Source organism: Drosophila mojavensis, unplaced genomic scaffold, assembly GCF_018153725.1.
Source record: "Drosophila mojavensis isolate 15081-1352.22 unplaced genomic scaffold, ASM1815372v1 contig_277, whole genome shotgun sequence".
Classification (NCBI taxonomy): domain Eukaryota; kingdom Metazoa; phylum Arthropoda; class Insecta; order Diptera; family Drosophilidae; genus Drosophila; species Drosophila mojavensis.
Window position 1 is genome coordinate 2,364,112 of NW_025318822.1, and position 17,730 is coordinate 2,381,841.

At 37.9% G+C, this 17,730-nt stretch overlaps 3 protein-coding genes across 4 annotated transcripts; 1 reads left to right on the forward strand and 2 right to left on the reverse strand.

Moving 5' to 3' along the window:
* The first annotated feature begins 312 nt into the window (after positions 1-312).
* On the forward strand, positions 313-1,040 carry LOC6574133 (histone deacetylase complex subunit SAP18). Its single transcript, XM_002000155.4, has 2 exons — positions 313-478; positions 559-1,040. The coding sequence occupies exons 1-2, from the start codon at positions 413-415 to the stop codon at positions 940-942; spliced, it is 450 nt and encodes a 149-aa protein (XP_002000191.1). The 5' UTR covers positions 313-412; the 3' UTR covers positions 943-1,040.
* Positions 952-5,972, reverse strand: LOC6574134. Its single transcript, XM_002000156.4, has 3 exons — positions 5,807-5,972; positions 1,385-2,226; positions 952-1,328 (listed from the first exon to the last, which is right to left on the reverse strand). Exons 1-3 carry the CDS (start codon positions 5,825-5,827, stop codon positions 1,103-1,105), a joined length of 1,089 nt encoding a protein of 362 aa, XP_002000192.3. The 5' UTR covers positions 5,828-5,972; the 3' UTR covers positions 952-1,102.
* Positions 5,973-6,979: 1,007 nt separating this feature from the next.
* LOC6574135 (organic cation transporter protein) lies at positions 6,980-17,678 on the reverse strand. 2 transcript variants are annotated; one of them, XM_032731741.2, is made up of 7 exons: positions 17,060-17,678; positions 14,542-14,726; positions 10,462-10,861; positions 9,861-10,128; positions 7,446-8,008; positions 7,228-7,373; positions 6,980-7,161 (listed from the first exon to the last, which is right to left on the reverse strand). In XM_032731741.2, the coding sequence occupies exons 1-7, from the start codon at positions 17,418-17,420 to the stop codon at positions 7,069-7,071; spliced, it is 2,016 nt and encodes a 671-aa protein (XP_032587632.1). In that variant the 5' UTR covers positions 17,421-17,678; the 3' UTR covers positions 6,980-7,068. The 2 variants fall into 2 exon arrangements, with proteins under 2 accessions (XP_032587632.1, XP_002000193.2); XM_002000157.4 differs by lacking the exon at positions 14,542-14,726 and having other exon boundaries at positions 17,064-17,678.
* Positions 17,679-17,730: the final 52 nt, after the last annotated feature.

Sequence of the window (17,730 nt, forward strand, 5' to 3'; positions counted from 1 at the left end):
CTTCATAATATACTAATAATGCACTTAAAATACGGTACTACTTTTCAAAAATACCAAATTGGTTTAACAGCTGACACAGTGCAGCCAACTTCATTGCACAGCATATGCTAGCGATAAGGTAATTGATTATTTACTTCAAGATATAAGTCGTAAAAAATTCTTTAATTATTTACTAGATGTTAATTTAATTTTTAAATTATTACCTATGCAAAAATTGAAATGCGTGCATATATCAGGTAACAATATTTACTTCGAGTATTTAGTGATGTGTCACGTAACCGTTACTTGCTAGCAGTTACATAGAGTGTCCCACCACTAGTTGTTATTATTTGGTGGTGCGTTTAATTAATATTTGTTTTCAACCGTAGCGTTTAAAAATAATTCAATTAAAAAATATATAAAATACAACAATATGGCCAATGTTGAGTCAATGATTGTGGAGGAAAAGACGCAGGTCAAGCAAATCGATCGCGAGAAGGTTTGTCACAACTATCATTTGGCGAACACGAATGCCGGCTATTTCGGTTAATATGCTTCCTCTTCTTGCTGTCATTGCAGACCTGCCCGCTGCTGCTGCGGGTATTCTGTTCCACGGGCCGGCATCATTCTGTCTCGGAGTACATGTACGGCAACGTGCCCACCAACGAGCTGCAAATCTACACCTGGCAGGATGCGACGCTGCATGAGCTCACCTCGCTTGTGCGAGACGTGAATCCAGATACGCGGAAAAAGGGCACATACTTTGACTTTGCTATTGTGTTCCCCAATTATCGCAATAATCACTTTCAAATGCGCGAAATTGGTGTAACTTGTACAGGCCAGAAGGGCATCGATGACAATAAGACGCTTGCTCAGGCAAAGTTCAGCATTGGTGACTTCCTGGATATATCCATAACGCCTCCAAATCGCATGCCGCCTACGCGACGTCAGCGCCCGTATTGAGTTGACGAATTTTACAGGCTATTCATATAATTTCTCACTTCAAACTTTACACACGATAATAATAAAGTACAGACGTAATTACAGATTAGTACAATTAAGGCGACGACTTAAGAGCTCATTGACTTAAACAGCTAAGTGGAGTTTGGATGCGTGCGTACGATTAGTTCCTGTAGATACTGTTGGGACGCTTGGACTTCTTCTTTCCGAGCTGTGACATATCGATTTCCAAGCCGTTGGGCAACACAGCGCGATTTTCCTCGTAATTGATGAAGCCATTCTCCTGTAGATCCTCCTCATTATTGCGCGCATTGGGATCGCATTTGATTCCCGTCTCATAGTTGTACTCACGTTTGTTGCCATCGGGATCAATGTAGCCATAGGTACCCCTGCATAGACATATTAATATATATTTGATTTCATTAATTTCTGATTCACCACTCACTTGGTTATGCAGTCGGTGCCAATGAGTTCCTCCTTAAAGGAGCCATCGTCGTTCTCATAGCCCCAGGTGATGGACCCATCCTCGTTCTCATCGCGCCACTTGCGTATGGTTTGGGCGACGGGACGTTGGCGACGCTGCTGTTGCGCGTTCTGTTCATCCTGTAGCTGATTCTGATCGATGAGAGGGCGTGGCTGAATGGGCTTTGGTCTTGGACGCTGTACAGAGACAGGTGCTGGCTCGGGACGCACTGCAGCCGCAGGTCTCGTGCGTATGACTGCGACACGCTGTGGTGGAGGTGGTGCCGCCGTAGCAGTGGGTGTTGGGCGCGACAAATCGAAGCGCTGAGAGTTTTCGAAGCGTCCGATGCCAAAATCGTTGAAAGATGGCCGGTTGATGGGCGTGGCTGCAGCAGGACGTTCCGAAAAGCGTGGTGCTGGCAAAATTGCTGTCGGCTGGGTGTCCTCATGCTGGAGCAGCTGCTGTACAGGAGTGGCAGTCTCCACGGGTTGCTGGCCATTCAGAAAGGCTGCGGCAGCCTGCTGGAACTGTGATTGCTGTGCTTGAGCTAGCTGCTGTTCGCGCAGCAGATTGGGCAGGAATGCGTCCGGCTGCTCATCCTCAGCGGGCTCTGTAACGGGTCGCTCCTCCAGTAGAATGCGCTGCGTAACAGCTGGCAAGTGCTGTTGCTGCTGCTGTTGCTGACGCAGCGTCACGCCAGGTCGACGCACTCGCAGCACTTGCTGGCGCTGAGGTATTGGCGCTGACACGGGGATTGCGCCCGGAATGCTCAGCCGTGGCGGATAGTTTTGGGCTTGTGCCAAGACAACGACGCTGCACAACAGCTGCAAATCGTAAGAGTTTATTAGTGGAATTGAGGCAGGGCTATAAAAGGCGTGGTCTGTTGAAACTGTTGCGGTTACTTCAACCCAGCGTGGCCAACATTTGATCTCTTTTGGCCACGCTTCTAATTAGCTGTGCGTACTTAATCAGCAACGGGTATTTTTACGAAACGTGTGCTCCACATACGTTCCACAAATGCACGAGGTATAACGTTTGACTTTGCGCTTGTCGTGCACTTCTTAAGCCGCTGTCGCCATAAACAAACTGGTTTACATTTATATGCCGCTTAAGTGTTACAACAACAATTTGTAATTGTAACGCTGTGGCGGGCATAACAACAACAACAACAGGAGTAAGTAACTGCAATAGCAACAAATGTGGAACATAAAGCAAATCGCAAAAATTGCTCGCCCGCCTCGCTGGTTCGATCGATCATAACAACAACCACCATCGCCAGCACCACCAACCACCGTCACCTACAACAACCACAGCAACAGAAAATATTTGTTGCTGCTGTTGTTGTTATCGGCGTCTCGGGCCGGATTGCGTAATTTGCATGCCTCAGCAGTTGGCGGCAGCCTAAAGTGGCACAAACTGGCAAAAGAAAAAACTCCATTGAGTTAGTTATGCGAATTTTTCCGTGGCATGTGGAAACCATTTGATCTCAAGCACGCCGAGTTTCCGGTACTCAGAAAAATAAAAAGAAGTCAGTGTCTAGGACAAGTGGCCGCCAAATCAATGGAAGTCGTCTATTGCGAGCTCGAATACTTTCAAAAATACCAGTCGTTGAGTCAATGTTTTGAGTTAATTTTTAATTAGGTGCCGCTTTAATAGCGATCGAGATCTGCGACACGGGCTATGGTCCGCGCGCCAGGTTAACAAAACCCACAGCAGCTCCACCACTTTTGCTTTCGCTTGGAATTTTTGTGCCACATTTCTATACTATGGGTAGTTGCAACGTTAAATAGATATATTAAGCGATTGAAAGATTCGACTTTATACGAACTGTGCTTTAAGAACTTTTCACTGTATGTAGTACCAAATGGATATGAACTAAAAATGTTAAATATATTTTTATTTATTTGACTTTGAATAAAATCTGTAACACGGCCTTTGAAAACTGGTTTAGTTTAGGTTAACTTGGTAAAAAATCAAAATGCATTAGACCAAATTACATTGATTATTTGGCTTGGGATACATATATACTTTATAAGGTAATATTTTATGAAATATATACATATCTTTGATATCACTACTACAAATAAATTCGACTAATATTCAAGTATTTTTATAATATCAGATCAATTTAGTTTGATTTTGATTTTCTGTTCTCAATTTAGTATTTTCCCTATTAATTTCTTAGCAACATTTCAAGTAGAGTACATAGATATATCCATTTTGTATTATTAGTTTATACAAAATGTAAACTATGTTCATTCATATATAGGTATAGTTATTGTACTTTACGCTTTGCTACTCAATTAAATGCACAGTGACTTCAGCTTATGCAAATTTGTATTATGCATTCACTCCATAAATATTGTTGTATAAATAAGTGAGTAGTTATTTTTTGTTGTTTTTGATTTTGGTTTTCTTAGCTCGATTTTCACAGCTTTCTTGGCCAGCAGGGTGCTGCTTGGCGTTGTTTTGTGGGCATTCAAGCTAAACATTCCAATGACCAACTGCAGCTTGGCTGGCTGCCCAACTCTACCTGGTCAAGTGAACTATTTGGCAAGGCGTTATAATATGAATAAAAGCAAAAGAGAGTGAGGGAGAGAGATAGAAAATCGAGCTCGCTTTACACGCTTTTGCAAACACTTGCAACGATGCGAGTATTTTTTGCTGCTTGGGAACTTGATTTAATTTAATTAGTTTTTATGGCTGCACCTTAACGACGTGGTTCAAGGAAACCGAAAACAAAATATTTCTTGATTTTCTTCTTATTTTTTAATTTTGAGACAAGCCCTAGCTAAAGTCATGTGGGCGTAGTCTGCGCTCTTATTCGAGTGCGATGAGAGAGGAAGACGATGTTGATTGGATGATGGCTCATTAGCAAAAATAACCAGGTAAAGGACTCTTGGCCTTGGTTACAACTGAACGGGCTATTGACCGAAAGGGAACGAAAACACCGAAAAACTTTATTGCACTCAAAAGATATTTCTTGAACGTATCTCTTACTCGACTGGAAATAGTTGTCAGTGCACTTTCAGAGCTCAGATATGTAACGCTTTATTTATGCTTATATGTACATATATACTTGTATACAAATATATGCTTATACATACATAAATATATGTATGTAACTATGAGTGTGCAGCGTACTCGTGTATTACGTAACACACTACGCCCAATTGCGTTATGGAGCAGACTATCTGAAAAGCGTTTCAAGTTGTGTTGGAGTAGCTGCATCTACAAAATGTGTGTGTGTGTGTATGGGTGTGTGCGTGCGGAGAATTTGCATTAAATGTGTGCAACTTACGACTTGAGTGCGTTGAGCTGAATCTCAAATAACTTGGTCAGTGGCTTGCGGACTCTGCCAATGCAAGTGAGCCGGGCCAAAGCGACCTTGAGATGCATAATCCAAGCCACCGTAAAATATGCCGCGATCAATTTTCTGTTGAATCATATAAAACTGCTCTTAAAATGCCCAAACAATTTGCCGACAACTATTGCTCTGAGTTTTACTATTATTAAGTTGTTTTTATATTTGAAAACCAATTAGCCAAAGCTATGGCCAAATTTTTGGACAAGCCCCAAGTCAAGCAATCAATCAGTAACATTAAAATCCTATTAGAAATGGTTATTTATGGCTTTAAAAAAGTTTCGCAATCTATGATGTTTGGTAATATTTGTATATATCTGAATTAATATTTGTATGTTAATAAATTCTTTAAAAAAAAATCCATGAAAATTATTTCATTCAGATGTATCTCAAAATCTCACGAATTTTTAATTACTTTCCCCAACAGGTTTCATGGTAATATTTATAAATAAACCAATAAATATTTATTACCAAGACTCAGAGGCAAGTTGCAAAGATAATGCTGACTGCGCTTATAGCCACTGAACATTATTGGTTTACTTTTAAAAATGTTGGCACACTGCCGTCATTCAATGGGGCGGAGACAAAGCCGAAAAAAACTCGTTAAATCTGTGACCTGAGGGCTTGGTTAACCAATTTTTTCAATTGGAATTCTTTGGTACCCATAAAAATAGACAATTGTTAATGATTGAATCGCATATTTATGATATCGGGGATTTGTGTTGCGTTTGCTATTTGACTTTTTATGATCGGCGAACGAAATGTCAATTGGTCATATTTAATTGCGAACTGCATTGCATTGAGCTACAAGTACACTCATAGACTTTCTATTAAATGCAAATAAAAACGCCAATGTCTCAATCGGTGCTCAGAGATGGAGATCGAGATCTTAAGCCTCAAACCAAACGACCTTGGGTGTTCCCATGCATACATGCAGCCGGACAATTGCAGTTTTGAGTAACTGAGTGAGTTTTCCAAAGTGAACATTTGTATTTAATTCTGCACTCAATGTGTTTTATGTGGATCTCTTTCGAACTTACCGCGACTAGTTGCAGTTTCATTTTGTGGCCGTTTGTATAACACTTCCGCAATGCTCCGACTCTACTTCTGATATAGAAAAACTTAAACTGTTTTATTTATTTTGAGACCGTCGTCGCTTAGGTAGATACTTTTGGCCAGCCGATAAACGTTAAAAATGCTGGGCGCCCGAGTTGCCGAGTCGGTTTTATAGCCCCGTCGCAGCTTTTCGTCTCTCATGTCCAGCACACACACCTGGAAATTTATGTGAGGCGTGTTGTGGCTGCCATGTGAACGTTTAAGCAGTTATAGCCGTTAACGCATCTTGAAATGAAAGTGAACGCAATAATGTTTTCAAATCTGCGATGGTTTTCGGATACATATTGCTTGTGTTGAGAATTGCATGTGTGCTCTGGGAACGTGCTTCAATTTTTAAACTATTATTATCGCGACTCTCAGCCAAAAATAAATACATGTGGCAGCACTGTACGTTGAGCTTTGCCAGCTTTTGAAAGCGTTGCGCTTTTAAAATACAAAGCCCAATTTGTGCTTGAACCACTACAGGGCGTATGTGCGATTTTACAGTGGGACGCACTAGGTTGTAGTATTGGCTAAATAGCAACGAATATGTAGCAGTAGCCTTACACATATAATTCACCTGATGAATGAATGATATTGGGGAAACTATGTTATGATTTCATATAGTTTTCGATTAATAGAGAAATTGAGAAAATCTATTCATATTCCACTATCTGATCATGCTCGATCAATTTTGATATTTTTATTTATTCTGTTTTATTTTATTTTATTTTTTAAATCAATGAACTTAACGTAAGGTAAACACTAATCGCAAACTTGATTTAGTGTAATGCTTATTTTTTACATGATTTACACAACCTTAAGCAGAAACCAAGAGGAGCATAGGTAGACAGACAAAGGCATATATGTCGATGATTAGCTATGTAGATGATAATGATCAGGACACTTTCTCTTCATTGTTAAATATAACTTTAACTAACTTAATATCACGAAGGAAATACGTCCGTTTAACGATAATAAATCTAAAATATCCGAGTCTACAGATAATATTAACAATTAACAAAAAATTTTTATAAAATTTCTAAAATTTAAATGATTTATAAATATACATACGTGTGATAAAAAGCAGAGAATTTATAGACAAAGGCTGAGAGAAATGATTTTGTGAAGGCCCATTGGCCGATATTGCCAATATATCACAGTTAGAAATGTACATAAAATAAATACATATACGAAGAGATAAAAACTATTCGACGTCCTTCATCAACATGATGGCAACAGCGCCAATCAAACCGCAAACTCCCATTATATTCAGAGGAAGCAGAGCGTCATAATGCTCCTAGAAGTTTGAGAAAAATAAATTATTCATTGGAAGGGTAACAATAGTTGGACCTCAGTAACTTACCAGCTGCCACAAGGAGGGGACCAGAATGAGAGCTATGCCTGATGCCAAGTTACCCATGCCGACGCCAAAGTTGCGAACAATAGTCGGATACTGCATAGCCGTGTAGGTGGGTATAATGGCATTATTGGCGCCTATTAAACACTTGGCTGGAAGGCAAAATTCAGGTTACATACAAGTACAAATACAAATATATATATTAGCTACTATCGGACACTCACCTATGGTGGCGAGAGCAATGACGCCTGACTGGTTGTGTTCGTTTTGGGGCACCAGGTTGGTGGCCAGACAGCAGAGGCCAGGCAGCAACATGTAGCCCAGCAGGCTGCGCCTGATACCGGCTTTGATGACTATGAATATGCTGATGCATATCGAAATGGACTCCACACTGCCGGCTACTGCGCTATTTATGTAGACATTGCCACCCAAGTTGTTCAAGTGGAGCGTCAGGCCAAAGTAGATTATAATTAGGGTGAACCAAATTATCAAAGTAAGCAGAGTGGTCCGCCAGTATTTGCTACCAAAGACCACAAACAGCGGATTTACATGCACATTCAAGTGAGGTACATCAGATGGTATCTTGTTCTCCTCAACGATTGTGGTGACAGCTTCTGTCTGGGATGTGTCCTGCCGTAATTCAATGGGTACGGCGGCTTCCAGCATCTTTTGATAGTTGTTGGGCAGCACAGTGCCGTTCATCTTGGCGGCGCCCTCAATTAGACGATTCAGCTCCTCTAGGCGTCCCTGTGCCAGAAGCCACCGTGGAGATTCCGGCAGCCAGTACCTGTTGAAGCAAATAGAGAATCAATGCCATCTCTTTGTATTTATTGCCTGACCAATGACACTTTGGAATTTTTCATTTTCTTTCGAGCAAGTCAAACAATGCCAATGCATAGCTACTGCAAATGCGGCTAATCTGAGCGAATCGCCACGAGCATCTGGGATAAACATTGAGGAATGTGTGGAACGTTGCCTTTGTCCGTTCGAAATCTAATTGATCCTACGCAACAAATGCTGTCAATCCTTGGTCAGTGGCTGTCAGGAATTTGTTACACATTTCGTTTTTACTTTGATGTTAAATGCGAACGTGAAAATAACAATGAAATGGTTACCTAAACTTTTTGCTTGTCTTTTTTTTTTATTTGACGCACTAAATGCGGTTTCAAGTCACATACTCGTAAACAATTCTGAAAGCTCGAACTTAAAACGATAAATTCAACAAATACAGACTTAAGCACAAAAGCAAGACACAGAGCTCTAGTCAGAAGTAGACGACTCGGAGATATCTTGCAGCATTGTAGTTGCCCAATTTACATATTCAAATATTTCAAATAACTATTTCCAAATTTACCTACATTATTTTGAATTAAGTTCTAACTACTGCCCATTTTTAATACAAATTTAGAATATGGATTTATTACTATATGTTACATACTTCTACCGAAAGCTTTGAAAACCTATTTACAATAAAATTTTTGTACATGTGCTACACGTAGTTACAAAATACGTTCATTTAATAAGTTGCTAACAATTCGTGTCACTCGTAGCAATTTCCTAAAGATAATTTGGATATTTATGTATTTAACACTACTTTAATATAGGCACATGACTAAGTGACAAATTAATCCAGAGATCTCATGGCTATCTATGTATATTTATATATAAATCCATCTTTTGTGATTGCCATATTAATTATTAGAAAATTATTAACACTAATTTCAATTCAGCTGGCAAAACTCGTTTAATAATAATAATAATAATTATATGTACAGTGGTAAGTACAAACGAAATAAATATTTAATATTTAGCGATATGACTTATCTTACACTTTTTTAAGAATTGCTTGAAATGAAAATAAATAAATAAATAAATAATATATTTTAAATAGATCGTAGATAGTAAAAAGTAGTCAAGTACACATGAAACATTAATATCAGTTTCTATACTTGAAACCGGAAAGATTTTTCAGCTGATTGAATTCTTCTGAAATTGCACTATAAAGTTAATTGCGTTGTGTTAAGGATTTATTAATAGACTAACAGCTCAAAGCAAAAGCGAAAATTTGTTCAGCTCTGACATTCGAAATGAACATAAAAAAGTCTTAAAATGAATTTGCTTGACTGAGAAATCCTGTTACGCGTGCTTTAAAAGAATTATAAACAAATATTTCATTCGGAATCAAAAATGTTATTATCTTCGCATACAAATGTATAAATTAAGCTTTATCATAAATAACGCAAGTTGTAAACACAGTTTTGAATCGAGATTAGAACGTTTAAGATTTTAGCAAGATTTACTAATTACTCATTTAATAATTAGTCAAAACAACAAACAATGTAATTAACACAATACTGAAATCAAATGATTTATGTATAAAAATTTTGTATTGTATAAAAGCATTTGTATTGTGTTCAAGTAATTGACTTTTAGACATTACGCGTGTGCAAACATACAGTGCCATACAAAATATATGTATATTATATGTATATATATTAATATATTAGATGAGACAGAAAAATTTAATATAATATAATATTCTCTCCTTCAATTTTTTATGGATAAAGATTCTTATTTTAAAATAATCGATCTATGGAAATTTTTAATATTGAACAAAATCATTATAATCTAGCACTTACCAAATCGATAACATGACTAGCCATGGCCAGGATATGACCAGCTGCAGTGTGCGCCAGTCTCGGATCAAATAGGCGATGCCAGAGGACAGGACATAGGAGACGGCCACTGGCAAAATGTTTAATATGCCGATTATTGTGCGCCATTTGCCGGATACCAGCTCGACGACTAGCACGAAGCTAACAACAGTCACGGTCATTGATGCGAATCCAATTATAACACGTAGCGACATGAACATGGCCACCGATGTCGAGAAGGCCAAAATACCACCTGTGCACCAGTGGGATAGAAAGAGAGCAAAAACATGTGAGGCAGACAGTGAGAGGGGGTATGAGGGAGTCAGGTGGGAATGCCAGGTGCAAGGCCAGGCACGTAAATAAGAATGTAAACTCAATTAAAATCTGTGCTGCGGACAAATGCAAATGCATGTGTTGCGAGTCCATACCGCACACTACAGACACCCACAGCCACAAAGACCCACACCGACACGTGGTCTGAAAAGTTTAATTTAAATGACATTTAGAAGATAGACGCCATGGCTGGACTGGACCAGCACATGCAATTTGCTCAGTGATTGCCCTATAAACTATTTAGTGGACTTACCGAAAACGGTTTGTATAAGCACAAAGCTCATCAATGTGTGTCGCCGACCAAAACGGTCCGAGATCCAGCCGGACAGCACGGCTCCAGCTGCTGCGCCTATCAGAAAACACATTTCCACATAGCTTGTAATGTTGTTGTCACAAACTAAGCCGAAATCCTGCACCAGGGTCTTGGCACCGCCATCGACATCGGAGAACTCAAATTGGTGACATTTTCTGTAGCCCACTGCAGAGGTATTGCTCGGCCAATTGATCAGTTGTCCATTGTCTAAAATCACCTGACTATAGTCAATGTCTAGCAGTTGGCAGCCATTGGGGGTTTGACTGAGATTCCGCCATTCCGTGATGCTCAGGTTCTGAAGGTTTGCTGGCCTGGCACACCAAAAATCCTTTGGCGCGGTCTAGAATGTAGAATTAAATGAATTAAAATAAATGGTACAATGAATCTCCAACTTAATTGATTATAAAAATGTTAGGTTTTAAATAAAATACTAAACGGGTTTAATTTGGTTTGATATTTACTTCGATTTCTGTTAGGTATAATCGAGATTGGTTTTTAGATAATTAAGTAGATTATGCATTCAAAAACAAACAAAAGATTCTTTATTTAATTTCATTTAATGATTTTTTTTTTGCAAGTCATTTTTTCAATGTTGATTAAACGAATGCATTTGACTAGAAGAAGCTCTTAAATTTATATCAATTTTTTGACTAAAATTTGTATTTCGAATAATTATTAGAGAGAAGAATTAGAGTAAAACGATTCGTAGCCAATGATATTGTTTAAGTCTGCCTTGTACGTAATATATCATTTAATGATTAATTAAAATTATACATGTTTTATATGTATGCATTTATATATGTATATTTTTATTCATTTAACACCTATTTTTACTGATTTCACTTTCACCTGAATTTTTTCATTAGTTATAACCGTTTGAATGTTTTCTCACTTGAGAACCAAGCTTTATTGCTCTATTGAACTTCATTTCATTAGCAAAATCGCTTTAGTTGAATTTGTTGATTCCGGTACCATTTTTTTTTCTTGATAGTTATAGTCGTTAAAACACTTTACATTTTATAATAATTTTCTCAAATTTGTTTTAGCTGTCTATGTTCATTTTAAAATAATTGACTTCCCTAGTGAAAAGTTATAAAGCATTTCGAATGTTTGAGCTAGATTAGTCTGCCAGTTATATTGCTAGCCAAATCAAATAAAAAAAAAAATTATTTTTTTATTATAATTGCAAATAAATAACAAACTGTATGTTTGAGGTCATACAGTAATACAGTAATACAGTAATACAATAATACAGTAATACAGAAAACTCCGTTAACAGCTATAATTCAAAACATTATTTTCAAATTGAATTTTATTTGTCATATGTTTAGATTTTTAATAGAACAACTACAGCAACTAGAGTAGAGCTAGAAATAGATATAAAAGCATCAAAAGAGGAATAAATAATATGAAAATTATTTTATATGTAACAATGTATTTAAGTAATACTTAGCACATGGTTGAATTAGGTAGAAGTAATTATAAAAAACTAATTTAAAAAACTATTTGCAACCAAAACAGATCTAAATTGAAATAAAGAAACTGTAAGTTGAATTGCCTGCGCAATGCCTGCTTTTTATTATTTATACCGTATATAAAGTATTTATGTTTGATTTGTATTCAATCGATAAGTCGATGTTAGGCTATACAATTAGCTAATGGCAACTGGCGCTTATGGTACTTGGAAATTGATTAATTAACGCTGCATGCATTTGTATTTTACTTTGGTCAATGGCGAAGTTTATGTAGATGTTGGCAGTAAAAAAACAACGATTGCATGTAAAAATAATAAAATGCAGGCCAATGACTTCTCATGAGTATTGAACATGGCTGTTACAGCAGGCGGGAAATTGGAAAACATACGGCTGCCTGGTTGGTTGGGATTGCCAGCGAGGCTGGTGACTTTAATATGGAACAGACAGTCGTCAATATCAAGACATAGGAGAGTGGAGAAACAGGGGTAGATGGGAGGTCATTCACCGGACATGAGTACTCGGACTAGAGCTACGGCGCATGGAGCGTATACGCTATGCGATTGTTCAACAGGTTGATTCGATTCCGCTTCGTACGTGCTTCCATTAGGAGTTGGTGTGGTTGTTTTTGTGTGTGAACAAATGGTTTCAAGTTCAAGTTGAAGTTCGTACTAAAACAACACAAAAGCATTAATAACAGCAACGACACCAATGTCGACGCACGTGGAAAGTAAATTAGTCGATTTAATGAGAGCACAAGTAAAAGCTAATGCTTAGCGAAACTACCGGCTGGTCTCGTTCCTTGATTATATATGTGGACATATAGCAATGCTGTTATCTATCCGTCTGTGCCGTGCTCTCACGCCATAAACTGTGAGTCCGTGTAGCCGTTGTTTGTGGTTTTAACTGTTGCGGCGCATACCTGTCACGTTTCAGGCATTTGCATACAAAACCAACATAGAATTTTATAGCATGGGCTCAGCCGCATGATCCCCACCAGGCTGCAACCATCAAGCCACACCACCCCACTGCACTACCGCTTATAACTTGTGTCGTTTTGATGAATGAGTTTGCAGATACATTTGCACGAGCTCGAGCCGATTGTTGACAGCGAGTATCTGTGTGCTTTTGTCTTATTTAATATTTGTTTTTTATTTTTATTTTTTCCACCTGATTGCAATTTAATATAATGACGACATCGGGCACACTGGTCAGCAGTCAGGCAATGTTGGATTGAAGTTTGCTTAACTGTTTAGAGCCTTTGTTAGAAATAAACAATTAATTGATTCCAATTAGGCTTGAAATTTCAGCCGACAATGCCTCTTTATATGAATAGCAAAGCGAAAAGTGTGATGAGCCTTGTTATGTATTTAAAGTTTCCAACTCTTATTTATGTGCTGATCATATCTAAGCTCATTTTAAAATGAAAGTAATTATTTATATTATTTTATGTAATCCATACATAATTTTTTATTAGAATATGACGATTTTGATGTAGACATATAAATACATTTTTAGGGGCGAATACTGAAAGATGACTGATTACAAATACCCCAGCATCACACAATAGATCTTGCAAGCCTGTTGGCTTTTTTGCATTCTATAGCCTATTATTAATTTTGCTTCATTGTGTGGGGTCATTGTATGATTACTAACCTACTGCAGTGGTATATACTTATAGATCAAATATATTCTGATATATTGGAGAACGGTTGGCATTTATATAAACGTAAATTTCCAAAGAGAAGTTTAACCAGTGTACGTCTCTCGCAGGCAAACAAACTGGCCCAGCAATATTTGCGTATTTTTATTATTCTTAGTTAATTAATATATTTAGACACATTTAACGGTCGCCATTTGCTCGGGGCGCCGGAGTAACCTTTCAAAGTTAACCTTGGTTAGCGCAACCTCTAGCCAGCACCTGATATAGATCAGTGGGTGTGGAAATTAATTGAAAACTTTTGCAGTCGCAACAACTCACATCCAAGTTTAAGGTGCTCGAAAATCGAGCATTTCAGGTAAGGTGAGTTAGTTATCAATATATGTTATATATCAGGCATTTAAGAACTCTGTCAGCTCAGCGCAGTTCGATTGAGCCAGCTGGTCTAACCAGAATTGAATAAAATTGCTGAGATTTGTGAAGTATTTAAACAAACGCGTTTCTTAATAAAAGATGAATAACAAATTAAATTATTATATCTCTATTTAAAAGCGCTTTAGACTATATTTAGAAAATTACTCATTATGATCAGTTATGCTGTTTTAAACAACATTTCGTTTACTACATTCAGACAATTCTTATCAACACTACGACTACTTATTATCACAAAACACGGGGCAATTCAAACAGAATGCTATAATTAAAGTTTTTCTGTGATTGTTCGCAGAACATCAAAGAAGGTTACAAGTTGTTGGGGCTTTTTCGTGTCGCTATTGAGGCGTTGAGGTGCAACGACGCTCGCAGCGACTGCGACTGCGACTGCGAGTGTAACTGCAGTTAAGTAACTTATATGGCCATTGTAAGGTCTTGGCTCTGGGGATCACTCACCTGAAACACATAGACGAATATGTGGAACGTACAAATGGCCTGGTGGATCGATAGCAGAGCGCACCACATGCGCTGCCAGCGGCTAACGGAGCCCAACAGTCGTTGCAACGTCTTCATTTGGAGAAGTTCCAACTGTTCGGTGCCGACCATGGGCGTGGCTAGCAACATGGGCGACGACTCGCCAGCTGTATTTATCTCGACCGTTTGCATACTAAGAGCGCTCGATTTGAATCGAATTAGAGAGCAAAGTCAACCGACTACCACTTGCGACACAATTAAACTGATTTAGAATGTTTGCGAATATATATATTTTCAGTTAAGAAACGCACTCAAAGCAGCAGCAAATGAGTAGAAAATGAGCACATAGGCATATGCAAAGTTCGATTTTTATGCGTAACTAATGTTTTCGTGTGTGATTGCTGAGAGCCTCGGCCATATAGTGGACCACAAGCGTGCTCTTTACTCTTACAACTGAGTTGTTAGACGGGCAGGTGTTGAAATCGAAGTGGAAGTCACTGTTGCACAGGTGCGCCATCATACAAGATTTTTAAAGGGGTATTCAGATAAAATTGAACAAAGCCGAAATGACGCTCAAAAGAGCTGCGCTTAACTGATGAACCGAGCTTTAGCATAAATTAACCCAGTTGAGTGTTGAATTTAGTGAAGCTCTCAAGCCATAAATCTCAGAGACTCTTTACGAAAAAAATAGGGATTGGAGCAAAAGAGTGAAGCCATTTTTACCACTTTCTTAGTGTTTCCAGAATGACATTTCTAATTTTAATTTAACATTTTTAAAAATATTTATTTATATGAGAATAGTAATATATATATTTTTTTAATTATTACAAAAATTATATTTTTATTTGTATAAAATAACTAGAATATTTGTAAGATTTTAACATATTAATTTTAACATTCACGTGTGAGCAGTGTCAGCTCAGCTTTGCACTTGACTAAAATATTGCGATTTTTCATATTTTATCTCAGTTAAATTTTAAAGCTCAGTAGCATATAGAGTGGGTAGGGTTAGGTAACGGAGTCAGAATGAACAATATCAAAAATTATGCCGATCCCAAAATTGTGTTAACATACAAAGTCGGACATTTGCGTAAGCATTTGCGTACTAATATGCAAATATCTGAAATATGTATATGTAAAAGTAATATTTTGTTCAAAAAGTAGTTGACAATATATTTTTGATTTTTGATTGCTTACATTTTTTAGCCCACTTTTAATTATAGGCCTTATGTACCATTATATTACATACAGATTTCATGATAGCAATACGTATATGGAGTTTCATATGATTGCAATTTTTTATAATATTACATCATATGCAACCGATCAATTAGTTAAGCTTAGGTAACATTAGCTGCTCGTTAGTTAGCCAATTTTATTTCTGTTCTTATAAGAATGGCCCCTTGATTGGGGGTTACGAACATGAAATTATTGACTGGTTAGTGGTCGTACTAAGGTACATATATCTTAAGTTCTTGACTTCTTGATGCTGCAATATTCTTTCGTATTTAGTAAGCTCTATTGTATGTACACCGTACATGTCAAGGTACACTGTGGTTTCTTTCTTTTTTCTGTATGTTTTGGGCTACCTTTTCAAATCCACATTAGCACGCTAGTCGATTATCGTTATTATCGTGCCCCGAATCAAACAATCGAAGTGCTTAAATCGGTGTTCGCAATTGACTTGCACGCAAATTTATCTAAGTTTCTGACAGATATTCGCTGTGACAAATGATGGCAGATTGCAAACTTGAGAAGCCCATTGGGTGCGTATAAAATAAGTATGAATGCTTGCAATGCAAATTTGTCGAAGGTCGATCATGAGCGGATTTCATGGCACACGCGACATCAACAATGCCTTAAAGGCATGCAATTTTAACAAATTTGTGTTGTATGTAGATTATACCACATATGTATTGCAAGTAGGTATTATTATTCGCACTCCCATGGACATTTATTAATTTCGACGTATTGCTGACAGGGTAAGAACCAGAACATTATCAAGTGGTGGCGGGCCGTATACTTATGATGCCCGGGGCTTTTATGTTATCACAAGTTTTCTATTTCAGCAAGATAACAGACTACCAGCGAGCGTCGAATGTGAGATTTGATATTATTTATTTTTCTTTTTGCACTTACTCATTAAAAAACTACTGAAGTGTCCACTGCTGAGGATCGATACGGTTGTAGTATTTTAATTGAAGCCATTTACGTCTTATTTATGAAGTAAGCTTTTGGCACACATTTCTTGGTATATTTTGATAATGGAAGAGATCAAACGAAATTCAACCAATCAATCGATTGATCAGCACAAGTATAACTTTCTCTTCCCATCACCGAACCAAATCAATTATTAAAACTGTTGTAATGCATAATTGCCCTCGATCTGTCTTACCACACAAAACACTAAGCAAAAAAACACCGCAGGCAATTTATAATTTGGCTTTGAGTGAGCGACGCAATCAACTGTGCAAATATTTGTCAATCCATAAACAGAAACTTACCTGAAACACAAACATAAACAAGTGAAATGTGGTGGGCAACTGGAAGAGGCAGAGCAGAAAGGTCCACATAAAGCTCCATTTGCTATAATGGCCCAGAAAATTGGATAGAACATCGCTATCAACATCCTGACTAAGGTCCTTGACAGGGCTAGCGACTGGCACGCCGACAGCCATCAGGCCGACCTTCTTTATGTCGTCGGAATGGCGACGAAAATCCATTGCAATTACTTTTATTTCCGGTGTGCCTGGAGCTGGCTTTGTCTCTCGGTAGCCGCCATAAAGGTTTGAATCAAGGCTGCCCCGTGAGCTGCCAACACAATCAAAATTCAGGGAACCGCGACGCAAGACACCACTCATAGTGCAATCGAGGAAATAAAAAATTTTTAATAGTCTAAGTGAAACACTTCTTCAAATTATTTCCGCTTCTGTACATATATTATTGCCTTTCTTTGCTGATCAATTGTACTGTTCGAAGTCGCGCCGTCGATTGTTTGCTTTGCTTTTCGCGACGATCTAAATCCGTTAAAAGTTCAGTCAAGCTATTATAAATGACGAAAAGCTCAAAAGCTCGAAATGGCGGCATTGCCAGCTGCGTCAAATCTAATTGCAAAACTTCGCCTAAGTCAACGACTCGAAAGTTGTCGTAGGTTGAAAGCTTTCCGCCTAG

Bases quoted from the DNA above. Each gene is read 5' to 3' on its own strand.
- LOC6574133 (XM_002000155.4), top strand. From the start codon at position 413: ATGGCCAATGTTGAGTCAATGATTGTGGAGGAAAAGACGCAGGTCAAG. The intron at 479-558 runs GTTTGTCACAAC...CTGTCATTGCAG, and splicing joins AGCAAATCGATCGCGAGAAG to ACCTGCCCGCTGCTGCTGCG.
- LOC6574134 (XM_002000156.4), bottom strand. From the start codon at position 5,827: ATGAAACTGCAACTAGTCGCG. The intron at 2,227-5,806 runs GTAAGTTCGAAA...TACGATTTGCAG, and splicing joins TGAAACTGCAACTAGTCGCG to CTGTTGTGCAGCGTCGTTGT. The intron at 1,329-1,384 runs GTGAGTGGTGAA...ATGTCTATGCAG, and splicing joins GGCACCGACTGCATAACCAA to GGGTACCTATGGCTACATTG.
- LOC6574135 (XM_032731741.2), bottom strand. From the start codon at position 17,420: ATGAGTGGTGTCTTGCGTCGCGGTTCCCTGAATTTTGATTGTGTTGGC. The intron at 10,862-14,541 runs GTGAGTGATCCC...TCTACATTCTAG, and splicing joins TATTCGTCTATGTGTTTCAG to ACCGCGCCAAAGGATTTTTG. The intron at 10,129-10,461 runs GTAAGTCCACTA...ACTGGTGCACAG, and splicing joins GCTTATACAAACCGTTTTCG to GTGGTATTTTGGCCTTCTCG.